We start from the raw sequence: 18826 nt of genomic DNA, 5'->3' as shown, positions 1-18826 counted from the left end.
CTGAGTGTACTCCATAAGTTGCCGCTCCTGAAACGGTAACAAGAAAAAATGTACGCATTTTTAGTAATCCTATCTAAAAGTAGGGACACAGAAATCTTGTAACCTGAAAGGAAGGTGGTTGTTCAAATTGTTAGAATACGAATGTGCCTTCAAATGTTTACATTGGGTTCTTGATGTGTCTACATTTATTCCGGATTTACTATTCAGTTATGTTTCACAGCTGTAATCATCCCTCCTTTTTTTTTTTTTTTTTTTTTACCCCACCTTTAAATTATAGCATATGCTCCTACTGATGTAATATTGTAACACTGGGGTTCCTGTATTGGAAGCCAAGTGTTACAAGAAATGGCTTCCCGAACAGGAACCCGAATGCGTAGTTAATCTTATTTGAAGGACCAACATGCGTAGTTAATTTTATTTCAGGACCGAAAAGCGTAGTAAGCGTTAAAAAAAAAAAAAGTAGGAAATTTAGTTTGGAGAAGCATACATAGTAAATTTCGAACAGCGAACGAAAACAGTAATCAAGTCTATTACGTAATACTAAAATTAAGAATGGGAAGCGTGATAGGAAATTAGGTAACTTTGTATTCAAAGAATCATTATTTCGAGATTACCCGTAGGGAACGATTAAGCGTTCTACTCCCCCTCGCAACCAATTTTATTTCATTTCAGCACATGCGTAAATAATAATAATAATAATAATTGTTCTTACCTCATGTTTGTTTGTTGGTTTGTGTGATTGGAAGAGAAAAGAGATACACCATTTTCTTTGTTAAAAAAAAAAAGAAGAAAAGAAGGAAAGAAGAAAACAAAAAGGTAATGCACCAGGTAAGCGATTAATATAAGTGAACATGCAAATTTTTGGCATATTGATGCATAAATTTAGCTAAGTTTGTTTCTAGTGAATAACATTAGTATTAATATAATTATATAGTCATATATATATATATATGTTTAGAATAGGTTAGATTTAATACTTTTATTTACACGTGCATTTTATTACTTAAATATTATTGTGTTTTAGATATTTTATCTGTTAATTAATACACTATTTGTATATGCACATGAATATACATGTGAACAAAAAAAAAAAAAAAAAAAAAAAAAAGAATGAACTAAGTTGTTGTGGAAAACGTGTGGTGATAAAGTAGCTTGGCATGCTACATTGATGAAATAGTAATATTTTTGCGTATTAAGGTGAACTTAGAGTACGAAATTTAGAGTGATTGACAGCATAGGTCAGATAATTAGAATTAATTTTAGACAAATTTTAATAAGAATCATTCTGACAATCCAGTTATTTAAGTCTACTTGTAGATGCCACAGTTGAGGCCATCTACCTTGAGGCAACGACCAAGAAACAGAATGTCTGCCATGGAAGAAGCACAACGTTGTCGCACGTGTGGACGTGACCTATGGGAACAGGATTTGGATCCCACGGATGAGGCTCGAAATTGTCCTGAATGTGGTGACCAGAGGAATACAAGTCCAGTTATGGAAAATGATGTCACTCAAGGAAGTAGAGACAACATTCAACAGCATCACAGGCCGAACAGCACTAATGGCGATTTTCAGGAATCTCTTCTATCAGCGTTACATGAGTTCATGAGACAACAAAAAGAAGAAAACAAGAAAAACGAAGAATTTAGAGAAGAACAGAGGAAGAAAAACGAAGAATTTAGAGAAGAACAGAGGAAGAATATAGAAGAACAGAGGAAGAATATAGAAGAACAGAACAAGAAAAACGAAGAATTCAGAGAAGAACAAGATAAAAAACTTGACAAGCTCATGGAAAAACAAGACCATTTGGCAGAAGACCTCTCGAGGAAACTACAGGAGCAAGCCAGGAGGCTGGACGAACACGAGAAGTCGAACAAGGAAGCGCTGGAGGACTTCAAGCGCACCATCTCCCAAAGTCTGGAGGAACAGAGAGAGCGGCAGCACAGGCAGTTGCAGGAGACAGAAGAACGTCTCACGGCACAAGCTGGCCAAATGGAAGAGAGGATGGTCAGGCAAATGGAGGAAAGGCAGGAACAGGTCCTAGAAGATATGCAGCGCATGCGGATGGACTTGGAGACGCAGACCCAAGCACAAAGGATAGAGCTGCAGACAAGGATGGAGAATATTGAACATTCCATGACTGTACGACAAGAGGAGCTAATAGAGAGCCTCACTAATCAGAGCACCAGGATTGAGGAACTCCGGCAAATCCAAGAGGTCGAACGGGAGAAAGCAGGAGCTATTCAGCAGACGGTGGACCAACTGACAGCATCCCTAACGGAGAAGATGTCCGAGTTGGTAGAAAGGAGAGTTGGGGAAGCAGTAAGAAACATACCTCAACCCGCCTTCTCAGAACCCCCTCGAAGGACTCCAACGCCTCCGGTTTCAAATCCAATTTTAGAAGACCTCAGTCAAGGGAATCAGGAGAGTGGAAGATCTGTGGACTCTCACGTTAGCTGCAGAAGTTTTCTTCGAGCTCCTAAAATAGATGAATTGCCATCGTTTGACCCGGATACGGATGTGGGACTGCCATCAACCTTCCTTGAGCGGTTGTTGGATGACTGCAGGCTATACGGAATAGCGCAGGAAGAACTTCTCCACATAATTCCACGTATCCTACGTGGAGCAGCAAAGATGTGGATAGACAATCACATCCAACAGTTCAGAACTTTTGAAGACTTCCGTCGTGCCTTTCTGAGGAATTTCCAAAGCGAAGCCATTATTCAGCGAAAGCTCACTCGCCTCAGAAACACACGCTATAGGGCTGATTCACGTAAGTCCCTGCGTGAATTCTTTTGGGAGCAAGTCAAGGCGTTCCGGGAACTAAGTCCTTCTATGTCAGAAGCGGAAGTTCTCTCAAACGTGAAGAACATGTTACCGTTACGTATCCAAAGGCAGCTCATCGGAGTTCAGCTGGAGGACACGGAGCAACTGTCAATGATCCTCTGGGACAGCGAAGAGCTGGACAGGATAGAGAGTTTCCAGAGAGACCGAAATGCCCAAAGGAATAACAGGGGTACGACAGGCCAACGGAGAGTACAGCATGTGCGTAGGCAGTCAACGGAGGAAACCGTATATAGGGACTCCGGAAATAGAAGACAACGGAACCATCCTTATCGAAGAGAGGACAATCGATTGCGCAACACTCACCAGCCATCACAGCGGACAGATGAAGACAGTTCCGGCAGCGAGAGAAGTACAGGAGCACCGACAAGAGGTCACGCGCAGCGCCGTTTCCGCCGCAATCAAAGAAACAGAGGAGACAGGCCAAGAACTGAAGAGAGACAAGTCCGACAAGTGACCACGCATCGAGGGAACAGCTCGGAGCGAAGAGGTCACACGAGAGGAAACAATCGTGGGTCACGAGGGAGAGGTAGCAGTACACCAGATAGCATCAATGCTACCAACCCACTGGTCCTGCAGGCAGAGCAGCAGCAGGAAAACTAGAACTTGACCGCCAACGGTCCAGGGTTCGGGTTGACGGTCAGTCTCAGTCTGCTAGAAAGGAACCCAATAAAGTAGTTGACACCGATGTGGAAGGAAATGAAACAGCAGTGAAGATAAGAATTAATGCAGAAGGCAGATGTTGCACAGAGACTAATCAAAGAAACGTTGTAGAGCAAACACAAAAGAATACTGAGCCTCAGAAGATGAATGTGCATGTCTCTGCCACTTGGCTTACCTCTGATGATAATGAGAATGAACAAGAGGAAGATGAAACACAACGATATCAAACACCCAGGATAGAAGTCGTTATAAACCAACATACCTTCGAGGCAATTCTGGATACGGGCAGTGAAGCTACGTTGATTACGGAGTCTACTTGGAAAAAGATATCGGCAGATGTTCGCAACCCGACATTGCGACAAGCACAGGAGATCAGATTAGTGGATTTCACGGGGAGGTGTCAATCCAGAGCAATCGGTCGTGCAGTAATACCGATTGAGCTCTCGGAGATGGAGATTGCGTTGGAAGTATTGGTAGTTAAACGACTCAACGCACCCATTCTCCTGGGCGTGGACTTTCTGTACCGTGTACGCGCCGAGCTAGATTTCAATCGCTGTGAGCTGCGAGCGGATGCAGAACCCGCCAACATAATCCGCAAATTCCTACCTATGTCAAGAATGGAAGAGGAACTTTGCGTAGAGAAAGATCTTCAAATTTCAAATGTAACCAAAGACGAATTAATGCAAGAGATTGAAGAAAAAGTGCGTGCAGCCAACTTACCCTCGCACATTGAGGCACAACAACTTCAAGATATCCTTCGTAATCACTGCTCAGTATTTTCTGATCGTCCAGGACGCTGTAGGGTGTATCAACATGATATTGTTGTTGAAACAGAGGAGGCCATAGTTTCCAAGATATATCCGGTTGCATTAGCACACAGAGATGAAGTGCGTACGCAACTTAAGCAAATGCTTGAATGGGACATTATTAGGCCTTCAAAATCCTGTCATTTGAATCCACTGCTGGTTGTACCTAAAAGTGATAAAACTCTACGTCTATGTGTTGACTTTAGATCCCTAAATAGGCATACCAAGGTGTTACAGACACGACCTCTGGAAATTCAGGAGATACTGCAGAGATTCCACGGTGTGAAGCATTTTGCAAGAATAGATATGAACTGTTCTTTCTGGCAGCTAGAACTGACTGAACGCTCGAAACCCTATACCGCCTTCCCATTTGAAAACAAATTGTATGAATTTCAAGTCATGCCATTTGGACTTTGCAATGGGACTCAATCCTTTACGAATGCGATGAACTTGGTATTAGGGGATGAGGTTCAGGACTTCACCATTTGTTATGTGGACGACCTCCTAATCTTTTCTAGATCGATGGAGGAACACCTGCAGCACATCGACACCGTTTTGGCACTTATCAGCAAAGCAGGAATGACGGTGAAATTGAAAAAGTCGGAGTTCGGATTAAAAGAAGTTAAATTTTTGGGACACGTGATTTCACCAACCGGTATTGTAAAAGATAAATCGAAAGTAGAAGTCATATTGAACCTGGAGCCGCCTCGCACAATAAAACAAGTGAGAAGATTTCTTGGCATCTTAGGATATCACCGCTCATACATACCAAACTTCTCGCAAGTGGCGCAACCTCTCTTTGAGTTGCTGCAAAAGAGTCGAAGATGGAAGTGGACTCAAGCACACCAGAAAAGTTTCGAAGACTTAAAGAGGGCTATCGCGGAGGATGTGATGCTGTACCATCCCAACTTCCAGGAACCCTTTTACGTGCAGTGTGATGCATGTTTGTCAGGCCTGGGAGGCTGTTTGTACCAGAAACAAGGGGATGAAAGGCGAGTGATCCAATACGCCAGCCGAAGTTTAAGAGGAGCAGAGAAGAATTACGCCATCAATGAGCTGGAATGTCTTGCCATTCTTTGGTGCATACAGAAATTTCGCATCTACCTCCTTGGTCGGCGCTTCACTGTGATCACTGATCACAAAAACCTGCAATGGCTGCACCGCAGCAAGAACTGGAACAGTAGGTTGACCCGCTGGAGTGTACAGCTGCAGGATTACGCTTTTGATGTAGAGTACTGCAAAGGCAAGGATAACACAGTTGCAGACTCCTTGTCACGCTATTACGAGGAAGGCCCTGCAAACACTTTCAGCGTGAATACTGTGAAGCAGCAGACCTTGGTACTTGCAGTCACCAAAGAAGAGCTTGCGAGACAGCAGAGAGAGGATCCTCAGTGGCAGGATATAATTGACTTCCTAATAAAAGGCGATACTACGGATGGGAGCACCAGGAATCGGAATTGGAGTCAAAGCTATTGCTTAGCTGACCAAGTTCTATGCCTCAAGAACTTTCATGCTCCAGAGATGCTGACAATCTGTCTTCCGAAGACACTTCAAGACAAGGCACTCCAAGACATCCATGACAACGGCGGACACTTTGGCTTTTACAAGTCGTGGAAGGCCCTGAGCCAATCTTACTTCTGGAAAGGAATGAGGCGAGACTTGAAGAAATGGATAGCCGATTGTGAAGTGTGTGCTCGATCCAAAGTGGACAGACATCCCCCTCAGCGAACAGTAACCTCTTACCACGCAGAGCGACCCAGAGATATTTACTATGTCGATCTTGTAGGACCAATGACACGAACACCCACGGGAGAAAAGTATATCCTCACCGTGATGGATGGATGCACGAGGTATCTCGTAGCCATTCCCTTGAGGAACAGTTCGGCTAACCTAGTCCTCAAGTATCTCAGCCGTTACGTTCTACCCATCATTGGGGTACCAAATGCCATATTGAGTGACCAAGGACCACAATTTACCTGCTCAAGATGGAAGGAAGAAATGGAGAGACACAACATCAAGGTCTTGTACGCACCTCCATACCATCCGAAGTCGAACCTGGTGGAGAGAACACACGCTGAACTTCACCGACTATTCAGAGTATTCTGTGCCAAAAATCACACTTCTTGGGCAGAACATCTACCAAGCATTGTCATCCTCGTAAATCATGCGGTGACAGAATCCCTCTCTTATACTCCAGCGGAATTATTTCTAGGAGCAGTGCGAAGAAATCCCATCTTGGAGCATTTTGGTATTCCGAGGGAAGAACGAGAGACCTGGGAGGACAAGCTGTTCTATGCATCCCGTAGGAACATCACCTTGAAAAGGCGAAGAAATGAAAAACTCACCACTAAAGGTCCGGTGGTAACACCTGGGGACTTAGTGTTCCTGAAAGCGCACAGGTTAAGTGCTGCTGCAGACCAGACCGTGCGGAAGTTTTTCGATCTTTACCAGGGTCCGTATTATGTGAAGAAGAAGGTTGGAGCTAATACCTTCGCCATTATTGACTGTAGTACAGGAAAAGAATTGGTCCCACAACATTTGGAGAATCTCAAGACGTGGAAATGCTCAGAAGAGAGAAAGGAAGAATGGATCCAACGCATGAATGAGAGACTCTCACCCGGAGCATCCAGTAGCCAGAAGTAATCTTCAAACATGACATTGAGATTATCTCTCTCAGCGTGCACGAAATTTTAACATTAGGGTTCGGATTTTTTGTGAATATTTAAATTTTCTTCTTCAACATAGATTAGGGTTAGGACTTTCATGTATTTGTACTTTCTGTCAGAATTTGAACTTTTATATTTATCAAATGTTACTTCTCCTTAGATGCAGCCGTGCTTCACTCTGTTGCAGCACTTGCTACATCTTGGGAGGGGGGTATTGTGACAATTACGCTCACACACTTAATTAATTGTTCATATATTCAAATTAAAACATCTTTATATGTAAATTCAATTTATTTTAAAAAAGTCAAGGAAAATTTTATTTTGTTTCATTTAGCAGCCAAGCGAACCTCTTTCATTTGTCCCAGGTAAAGAAGTTTCTCTGCTTTTCAAAAAAAAAACATAAGACGGTAACCGCACTAATAGACCACCCATTTTTCTACCTCGCCAGTAAACGGTAATGGAATTTGCTATTGTTACTCCAGCCATACTGTCGCACTACCAAAGTACCTCCATATCGCAAATATCACGTCACAGACACACAGGAACCAAAATTTTTTATCTACAATCTTCGCAAGTGCTTCTGAAACTCTTTAACATCACGTACTAGCCCAGAAGAGACGCTAGAGACCCAAGCCAAATTATCAACCGATTTTTGGGAAATGGTGTCACGAACTTAAAGCGGCGAATCAGAATCCGAAATTCAAAATTCACAAAGAGAAGAATGAAGCGTCTATTTTTTTAAAAAAATAAAGAAAGCTGGGAGAACGCCCACACGGAAGAGAGGTTACTCTAAGTCGACACTTCATCGTGAAAACATCACCAACACGCGATTCATAAGCGTACGTCAACTCATATGTACATATATATATATATATATATTTAAGTGTTTAAATTTCAGAAAAATGGCTAGCTAGACACCCGTTAGCAGCCAGTTACTTAAACCACGCGTTATCCACAGCAACTTCGTCGTTACAAGATTATTTATACAAATATTTAAAACATCGACAGATAGACATAATTCTTATCATCTTACGGTAACGCTACATAAATGGTGATGTTGAAGTGAGTCTGTGATTCTATATACGTTGATTTCCCGCATAAAGTGCAAAGACAGGAAAAGTAGTGCGATGTATGGCGGATATATATATAAACTGTGCGAGTGAAATTTAAGTGCAGATGGATTTGATAAGTGACGCATCGTTGCATTTCAACAACATGGAGATGAAGGACGGAGACACGGGTTCGATCCCCGATACTCGAGACAGATGCCTTGCCACAGGAAGACCCAGACGCTTCAGACAAACGAGGACCTCTTCTCCGGGAGTTGAATCCAGAGGACAGCGGGGTCTGAGAAGGGACATTAGGAAGCATTGTGACGGTCAGTTAAGTACAGTGCAGTTTTCTTCTGAAGTGTGGAAATATAAGCGGAAAGACTTATTAAGGTAGGACAAAGTATTCTGTTATTTTCTTTATTGAAGAAGGACTATGGCCAATATTTCCGTGATTCGTGATCTCCATACTCACCTTTTCCTAGAAACTTCGGGACATTGTTTATTCATACGGAACTGTCCGTAAACATTTAGAGCATTTTTTTTCTTTCTTTTTAAAAGAAGTAAACAAATAGCCTAATGCCTTGGTTGCATTTCCAAAATTAATTCACTGATATAGGAACTGTTAATTTCATTCTTGAATAAGTACCATAAAATTTTTGATTATTTTACTAGTGAAATTTGTATACATTGATTTGATCTTCAATCATGCATTTATTTGTAATCGTAATGTGTCAATATTTAGATCCTTGAAGCCGTCATTATAATCATTTATATGCAATCCAGTATTTATTTATATCAAGTATGAATTATTTCTCTTTTAAACATAAATCGCGTTTAAGATGTGTGAATGTAATGTAATTTCTGTTTTGAGTAAACTATGATTTAGCGTCAAAGTCTAGTTTTTCAAATTTTAACATTTGTATAGGTTGTGTTAGGGAAATATGTGTCAGAGCGGTAAACAGGCTTAATATGATTTTATTGTAACTTGTCAATTTTTATTATACTCATTCTTAAAAGAAACAATCAATATAAAGCTTCCAAAGACGTGCTATGTTGAGTAAGTTTCAGACAAATAAGTGTAAATACTCTTATCTCGTAATATCGTTAGAGTCTCATAAATAAGGAAAACAACTTAAGATACTCGAGTAAATCCCTTCGGAGGTACCTATCTGAGCAACGAACGCAGATAGGGTCCATAGCTATGGAGAAACGTGTATTCGCAAAATAAGGAATCAGTGAGAAAATCAGAGAGTGTCGACAATATAATTATTTTGATCAATTGGCCAAACTATAATAATGGTAGTACTATATATATATATATATTTCTGTGTAGTGTACTTGAATATGAAATATTTGTGTAGTTAGTGTTGTGTAACGATTTTTATTGTGAATTGTATTATTTACCAACTGATATAGTATGTGTACAAAGCTATGTTTTGTTTATGCAAATCTTTTAATATTGAAAATTCATTAGAGTTCATTAGAAACAGTGCACTAAATTTTCTCAAAAGCATACTATCGCTTCTAAACTATTTCTCCAGTAAGTCTTGCAAGCAACCTAAACCATTAATTCTTTCATTCCGCAATCCGATTCTTAAACTTATTTCCATTTCTTTTATTAATAAAAAGAGGTAGTAACTGTGGGCGAATTACTTAATAGTCGGTTATGTCTGGGAGGAAAACAATAAATCATTTTGCTAATTAATATTCAGTTTAATAGAAATTTTTGTTTGTATAACTACGTCATGGTAATTATAAAGAATCGAATATTGTCAGTTTAGTTGAGTAGAAATAGATTGTTGCTAAATTTTACAGTCAAGATTGAATAATTTGAATATTACGTTGTACAGTGAAGAATGTGTTAAGAGAAATCATATTATTTGGTCAAAACAGTCAAAAGTCTGATTCATTTTCCGTAAAGTCAATTAATTCATTTTTTTTGTAAATCCAAATTAACTTTCTTGTTGATTTTTGTAGATATCACCTTATTTCTCGTTAAATTTATTAAAAGTCTATTTGACGTTAGAACCAAAGCAGTTATGTGGTTATCATTTCAAAGATATGCCTATTTCTTTAACCGTTATTAGCATACCTAGAAGAACAGAAAAAGTTGAAGCACGGTTACATTGACCATCAGAAATTTTTATCTAAATTAACTCATTTAAAAAAAAAAAAAAAAAACTTTAAATTAAACTTTCCTTGTTTGTTGCTTTTTAACTATTTTTGCTATCTCCACACACTTCGGTGACAGAGTGATAGTCAGTGTAGCCAACTGAACAAGCCATTAGCGAAAAATCTTTCTTTCAGCTTTGCAGCTTGTGAGACTTTTGCTCCGCATGTTTAAATCACTTAACTATTGACTACGCACCTGTTTTCCTAGCGCCTTGGAGACACCGTTATGGGGAAAACAGGATCGATTAGACATTAGGTCATCTTTCGTTGTATATATATCATTTTTTTTTAATTCCAAACCATCTTAGCAAAACTGTATTTTTACCTTGGAGAACTGAAGTTCGAGCCCCGTGGAGTCAACTTCAATTCTCCAAACTCTCATTCATTTTTTTTTGTTATTTGTGTAATAGGCAGATGAGTTGCCACTCATCAATACCATTCACTTTTCAAGTACAAGGTCAGGTATTCATTTTTCTGATGCATATTAGGCTCATCCGTGAGTGCCTTAATTATTCATTCTAGTGCAGATTAAATATGCAAATTAGAGATAAGGAATCGAATTCCGAAAACAATACGTTTCATATTCCTCGTCGCCCGAATACGTAAGATCTGCTTATTCGTAATATCACGCAGTAATTCTATTTGGCAACCCGAGCAGAAATTTTCCTTTAATTATTAGTTATTTTCAATCGTTGCAAAACTTAACGCCCGAGACAATAACATTATCACTACAAAACTTGGCTTCCAATACAGGAACCCCAGTGTTACAATATGTACGTAGTGTTAAAGTCTCTGAGTTGTTCTGATATCCAACAATCATCCCCGTTCATGGTACAGTCGTGATTAAAATATTTTGCTATATAGATTATACCTGAATGCTCTCAGTTTAGCCCCGGAAGTATGTGTAACTTAAATCGCTTAATATTACAAATCTTATGTGTATATATTAATGGTGGGCACAAAAAACGGTTTTCCGGAAAACCGAAACTGGTTTTTGAAAATAGTGTTTCATTGTTCTCCGGAAACCGATTCCATTTCCACATAGATAGTTTTATGTGTCTTCCAATAGTTTTCACCGAAACCAGTTTCGGTGAAAACCGAACCAGTTTTGAGGAAAAACGAAACCGGTCTCGGTGAAAAACCGAACCGGTTAGAAGAAAACCGAAATGTTGGTTTTTCGGATTTCGGTTTTTCTATTTTGTCCATCCCTAGTATATATTTCATTGTATTCATCAGATAATGTAATGATGAAAGCAATGATACATTACCGAAATTGAAACACAGTAGTAGTAAGTGTTTGGTTTGGTCAGAGTTTATTCAAGTTGTAAGTTATACGAGGGAGGATCAGAAACTAAGGTTACAAGGCCAATATTTCTCGAGTTTGGTCTGTTATAGAGGAATGAAAAATGTATGGTAATTTTAATACACGGAGTTGGCAACTATGCAGAGTTTTAGCCACCCTCCACCTACAGCGCTAGTTGTAGGTAAACACAAATGGCGACTCGTGTGGAAACTGGTCTCGCTAAAGAGTCCGCTCAGTTATTTGATATCTGTGGCTGAAACTCACCAACAGCTGCACTGACGTGAGAAAAACCCGTTCTCCGGACAGCGATATATTGTACAAGTATACGAAATTATCTTGCTTACTACAGAGATCAGTATGGAGCATACGTTATCCGTATGCTACATTGGCACTGCCCTTAGATGTTACATTATGCTGTTGCAGGATTTCTTTATATTACATACATACCGTATATGTATGTTACCTTCGTCAGCTATATGTTATATACGTCCATTTGTATGTGAGATCCTTACCGCCTATATTGTTCCATACGAAAGTACGTATAGATGGAACACTTATACAAAAAGTATTACAAAACATATGTTTTCAGTTATACGTTTGCTCTACGTTAAGTCCAAAAACTACAGGATTTAGAAATGTGACCTACAATTTTACGTACGCAACATACATTTTTTTTCTCAGTGTGGTAGGAGTTATGGAGAGACTGTAATGTTTCGTGAACATGTCGCAGAATGGTGTAGAAAGTTTGCGACTGGAAGAGAAACCGTCACCGACCACCACGTTCTTGAAGCAGTTTCGCTGGGACATCATCAACCACCCTCCCTACAACCCGGACCTCGCTACAAGCGACTTTCACCTATTCCCGCGCACTTGAAAGAGCGCCTTTGAGCCATCGCTTCGCTTCAGACGAGGAAGTGAAACACTTTTTGACAACGTGGCTGAACACACAAGGACGGACTTTTACAAGAGGGAATTTTTAAATCATCCCACGATGGGTTAAGTGCCTCAGCCGATATGAATACTACGTCGAAAAATAACCTAATGTATATATTATAGTATCTGTTGGTTCTATTGGTTGTATGAAATATATACATGCTCACTGTAGGCTTTGTAACCTTACTTTCTGATCACTCCTTGTACATTAAAAAAAAATGTTTGTTAAGTCGCGTGTCACCCCTCTCTCCTTAAAATGTGTATGACGCACTTTTCGTTCTTACCCTTCCGTGTGCGTAGAGTTTCCTGTGAGACAAGAATTGAAGCTTTTCTCGTTTCGTCTTGTGATCAGCCCTACAGGTAGGCATCAGTGAAGGGGCACGACCCGGGGCGGAAAATTTCTAGGACCATACTTGCCGTACTTCAGTTTTGAAAATTTTAAGAAATTTATTATGTACGTGCATTGTGAAACTTGATTTTTTTCATTTGCTTTACATTTTTAATATTAGATTATTTTACCATTTCCACTTCGATAGTTGACTTCACTGTCTCAAATTTTCTACACCAGAATTTATTGTTTGCCAGTAAGGCGGCATTTTTTTCTAATGGCTGGACTGGCAAACGTTAAATAATGGTCCATGAACAATCAAACTGAATAATAGTTAATTTGGAGCAGAATGGTAAATTTGAGGTGCAGAAATGTAAATTTGGGGGGTTGTGCTCTTCCTTTAGGGAAGCGGCACCCCTATCTCAGATGCTGAAATTACAGCACAGAATAAAAGTAAATAATCAAGCTTTAATATAAAGAAGAGTTGAACTCATGATCGGCCAAAGCTAAGTATTTTGTGAATCGCAATCATTTTTCGTATGAATACTTGCCATCGTCTATGTCAGATTACAGCTACAACCAATTTCTATGAAAATTCAAGGGAAAGGCTACAAGCTTTCCTTAAATGACGTGTTTCTTTCAACTGCAGTATGTAAAGATACGAAATTTGGGGAATAAGGATTTGTGGTTCACAGGACAAATGGATTTAAAAAACAGGACAGATTTAACAAACCATCAAAACCAGATTTATCCAGCAAAATTGACAAAATAATACATTATCAACATATAAAATCACTAATACACACTTGTACACGCAAATTAATCTCACTTACAGTACTGACTTGTTTGCACTTTTCTTCATCTATACGTACTTGGCTTGAAGCACTTATACTTTACCCTCTAGTTCTGTACTTTCTCTCTCGCGCTTTTTTTTTTTTTTTTTTTTTTTTTAAATAAAGGAGTTATAAATGAAAACAATGGACTACAGTGCTGTATACAAACTAAAATAAATTATCTTATATGTACTACTACTAAAGTGCGCTTGCTTATTGCGCTACTCAACTGTCTACTGACATAGTCAGTGTAGTCATGGTTAAAAATACCTGGAACAAATGGAAACAGCTAGAAGTGATATTGAAATATAAGATTATATGAGTATCATTTCTAGATAAGGAGGTTATTTTACACACATACACACACACACACACAAAAAGCGCCAGGACAAATGTTATAAATACGGACTTGTTCTACTAACACGGGAGGGTCCCACAAGTTGTCGCTCAAATCTGTTTGCCACATAGCACATCTGATAGAGCATCATGAGAAATGAAAATGAGTAAAATTTAAGGTGCTATGGACAAGAAGGATAGGAGCTACGGGGCTTGAAAATTTGAATATCCAAAAAATTGTATCATGGAATTATGTACGTTTAAAGTAAATATCTTGAAAACCGTTAAAGCAATCAAAACAAAAGTTGCACAATATAATAAGAACAAACTGCGTTATCGAAAACCATAAACAGAGTTGCCATAGCTGAAGCACTGTTGCCAACTCAGCATAAAACTATTTTGTTTGAAATAGCACCATATACAAGTATGCACAGATTTAAAATGCACTATTATCACTAAACATAACAGTGAAGTGTGGTGGTACAGTGTTGCACACTATTGGAGCTACATGTGCTGAAAATGTACAATAGAGAAATCTGATATGTGCCAACAAAGGGTAATAAAATAATGCACTAGAAACAAGCGAGGATTTTGAATTATACTTCTGTAGCCTCGATGAATAAGCAGGCAACTCGCGAAAACAAAATGATACACGCGAGGAAAGAAACACGTGTTTTCAAATTCTGTAAACTGGTTCTTACCAACATTTGGAATAGTACTTCCTTGGTTTATGTCTTTCGTGTTAAGTGGCATATTCTTTTACTTCTTCTCCTATATACAATATGATTATGTTTGTACGCTGTAATATTACCATATTCACATTGGACATATAATTATTTTATTACTACCTCATTTCGTTTTTAGTCGGCCAGGATAGCCGTGTGGTCTAGAAGGCTAGACAACCGACATATTAGCCATCGCGAGTTACAATTCCGCCTCGGACATGCTTTTGTTGTACTTTTCAGCTTACATTTTATTTCATCTTTTTCTTTCATAGTGATTCGGATCCCACTTTACACTCCCATATAGATTCAGAGCTGACACTGATCGTAAAAATGGCATCACTTAATTTCGTTTTTCAAATGCATCAATATTTTGTGACACTGCTGACGTTTTGCTATGTTATACTATCTGTAATATGCATTTGAATTAAATTCATAGTATGAGATCCAGATTCCTCTATTACAATCTGTTGCTACATATCAAATTCTCCACTGTACATTTTCAGCACATGTAGCTCCAATTGTGAGCAACACTGTACCACTACACTTCACTGTTATGTTCAGTGATAATAGTGCATTTTAAATATGTGCACACTTGTATATGGTGCTATTTCAAACGAAATAGTTTTATGCTGAGTTGGCAACAGTGCTTCACCTATGGCAACACTGTTTATGGTTTTCAATAGCGCAGTTTGTTCTTATTAATATTGTGCAACTTTTGTTTTGGTTGCTTTACCGGTTTTCAAGATATTTACTTTAAACGTACATACGTAATTCCATGATATAAATTTTGGATATTCAAATTTTGAAGCCCAGTAGCTCCTACCCTTCTGGCCCATAGCACCTTAAATTCTACTCATTTTCATTTCTCATGATGCTCTATTAGATGTGCTATGCGGCAATTAGATTTTAGCTACAACTTGTGGGACTCTCCCGTGTAAGCACAGGCGTCTGTAACCCTATATATATTAGTAACAGTGGCGTATTTACGATTTTGTTTCGGGAGGGGCTTTGCTAACTTTCGGGGGGGGGGCTTTGCCTGGAAATGTGAAAATTCTGCAAGGTACTTCATTTACTTAACTATACTAAGTAAGATTTCGGGGGGAGGGCTTAAGCCCGGAAGCCACCCCCCTAAATACGCCACTGATTAGTAACATAATATTGTTTGTCAATATGCACTGTGTACATACGTAGTAGATTTCCGTGCAGCAGGTATAAAGTTCTCATCTCATATTCTCCTGGTGAATTGAGGGAAAACACCAGTCAGGATATCCACCAACTGAGTTCGAACCCAGAGCGTCCCGATTACGAAACATGAACATGAATCGTTTCCGTCTGTTCAATCATAACAACTGTCTTCGAAGAAACTTTAAACTAGAGATTAAATTTCGTTTATATGCATCCAGTGGGGACTCTCGAGGGAAGCCACATCGGTAAGAACTATATGGAGAAAACTTACCTATATTTTTTTCCTCAAGAGCCGCCACCAATTCATTTGTATTTATTATTCGATCCACTCCGATAATTTCTTGTATAGTCATGTATTGTGCCTTAAGCCTTTCTGTTTGAAGAAATGTTAGGACTATTACGTACATCCTAATAAGCAAATAATTAGGATTAATAATAAAATTAGCATGATGTATATGTTTTAAAATAGATGTTAATAATTACTTTGAGTTATTACAAAAAAGGCACGGAAATTGAAATAATAGCCTTTGGGTAGAATACACCAGATTATACGTATGTTGTTAAAAAATATAAATGGTCAACACGTGTTTGGACTATTGCATACTACGTTGTTGCTTCATGTCACACGGACTAGTGTCACACACGAGCACACACACACACACATGTATACAATAACCTACATACATATTACATGTAGAGAAAGGAAAGAAATCTCACATGACAGATGCTGTGCTCTAAGAAACACTTGTTTACTTGTGTTGTCAAATAGTTTGCATATTTATAGTAAGTTTCGTGTTGCCTAAGAGGGAGATTATGGGCCTTTGTCTTAAATATTTGAAATATATCGTTAACAGAAAGTCATGATACTATAAAATGGTTTCCAGAGATTTTTCAATCATGAGTATTATATTCAAAGTAATGCTCAAGCACGTCGTATCTTTGGTAAAGACATTATAAAGGGATCCATTCATATGACCCGGATTCGATTCCCGTCGTGAATACTTGACTGAAATGGGCCACTAAACTCAATCAATTCACCAATTCATGCAGAGCCACGAGACCATTCTGTACTAAAAAAAATAATGGGAAGAGAATTTCGGAAAGAAGTTTGTCAAGGGCTATATTTAAAGATTCACGTGATCAAAATTTTTTTTTTTTTTAAAGAGTGGAATTTGAATCCGAAACTTTGAGACTACGTGGTCAACAGTTCTAATTTAAGATTTATTAATCATCTTCACTTTATTATTATGGAAATGGTTACAATGATATACAGTAGAACCCCTCTAATCTGTCACCTTTGGGACTGGAAGTATGGTCGGAACGAAAAAAAAATTCTCAACTCTCCGATTTCTTCTTCAATCTGTTATTGTCGTAACGCCTACATTGAGTTCCTTGGCAATTTTTGAAGTGATTCCCTTTTGCCCAGTCTTTGTAGCACTGCTATTTTTTCATTTAATGAAAGAGTAACTTGATTATGTTTCACTCTTGACATATTGAAAAAAAAAAAATTCTGTAACGAACACAGAAGAACACTGTCGTAAAACCAACGAACAGTAAGCACTAAAAACTGTACAGTACAGTACAGAAAACACGCACAACGAAAGAAACGGTGCAAGAGATGACGGAGCACTAAAGCGGACAAGTGGTAACAACAAGTAAGCAACACTGCCCTTAGGGCAGTATTATAAACGACAATGGAGCTCGTGAGTCGAAGCAAGTTCGCCTCGAACGCGGTCGGATCAACCGGAGTGACAGACCAGTCGAGGAAGGACGAGAGGGGTTCTACTGTACGTAGTGGCATTATTTCAGATTTCGTCAGAGAGGGGAAGATTCTTCACCGACATAAGAGTTTTACGTTTTTTTTTTTTTTTTTTTTTTTTTTTTTTTTTTTAGATATTAGTATTAAATGAATTAAATAGTATGGATTTCTCAAACTCAGGGTGGGGTCGATTGCCTCCTGCCCTCCCCAAATGACACCCCTGAGTAAAGGAGAGAGAAAGTTTGTTCCCAGATGATGTCCCTAATGTTGATAAATTTGATGTCAGGAGCTCCTTTGTGGTTAAACGATTAGCATACGCGCCTTTGGCATTGGAGACTCGGGTTCGATTCCCGGAGGGAGCTCATGTGGTTCGGATTCCACGTTAATAAGTAGGTCCCGTCTCATATAGCCTCACTGCTGAAAGGGACGTTAAACTCAAAACCAACTCAATCAAGTCAACTCAAATTTGGTATCTGTGGGGTTTCTCTACTATTGCTGCTTCTCCCACATTATGCGATTTCGTTTACTTATTTTGGCATTCATTTGCACCCTATACCATAACATATAATTGTGGGTTGCTATTCGAAATCTTTTTGGGGGTGGGTATGTTGATATAACTCGGAAATAAGCAATAATATTTAAGTATATTTAAGTACGTTTTAGCATGGTACTATCCTAAATAGCATAAAGATTCGTTTCAGAATTGGAATTCCACTGGGTACCAGGTAGAATATAATTTCCATTCGTTTTGTGCGGTGTGTTTACCATTTACTGGTTTAGCTATTTGCATTTTAAAAAGAGTTGAGAAAATTTTGATTAGAAGACATCGGAAAATTATAATCTTGTACTTTTAAGTAAAGTATCAATTCCACTCCCCAAACCCTTTATAATATGTTGCGGTGGTATTCTTATTCTTAGCTGTAAATAAGGCAGCAGTCAGTAGGGGGTCATAGAGTAAATGGATAGCATTTTTTTAACATACGCGTATAGAAAGAGTTACAGTGAAACCCTTTGTACCCCACCCCCTTTCACGCGCCTCCATTCTGACGCCCCTACATGTGACTGTTCTTGATTGCAGCTGAGGACATGAATCCTCATGAAAAAAAAAGTTGAAGCCGGGCGGACTGGTGATGCACCTTTTTCTTTTCCCCTTCGTATTTCACGGCCCTCATCTTCTCCTCTTTTCCCCTCCGTGGCGTGCTATGGCCTTCTATTTCTCTC

General features: G+C 38.9%; 1 protein-coding gene across 1 annotated transcript; it reads left to right on the top strand.

The window, feature by feature from the left end:
* The first annotated feature begins 361 nt into the window (after nt 1-361).
* LOC145674019 (uncharacterized) lies at nt 362-3447 on the top strand. Its single transcript, XM_081743845.1, has one exon. It carries the CDS (start codon nt 1318-1320, stop codon nt 3445-3447), a length of 2130 nt encoding a protein of 709 aa, XP_081599971.1. The 5' UTR covers nt 362-1317.
* The last annotated feature ends 15379 nt before the right edge of the window (nt 3448-18826 follow it).

Source organism: Thermobia domestica, chromosome 2, assembly GCF_964235325.1.
Source record: "Thermobia domestica chromosome 2, izTheDome1.hap1.1, whole genome shotgun sequence".
Taxonomy (NCBI): domain Eukaryota; kingdom Metazoa; phylum Arthropoda; class Insecta; order Zygentoma; family Lepismatidae; genus Thermobia; species Thermobia domestica.
The sequence above is the reverse complement of the archived record's forward strand: the minus strand, read 5'-3'. Positions and strand labels throughout refer to the sequence as shown.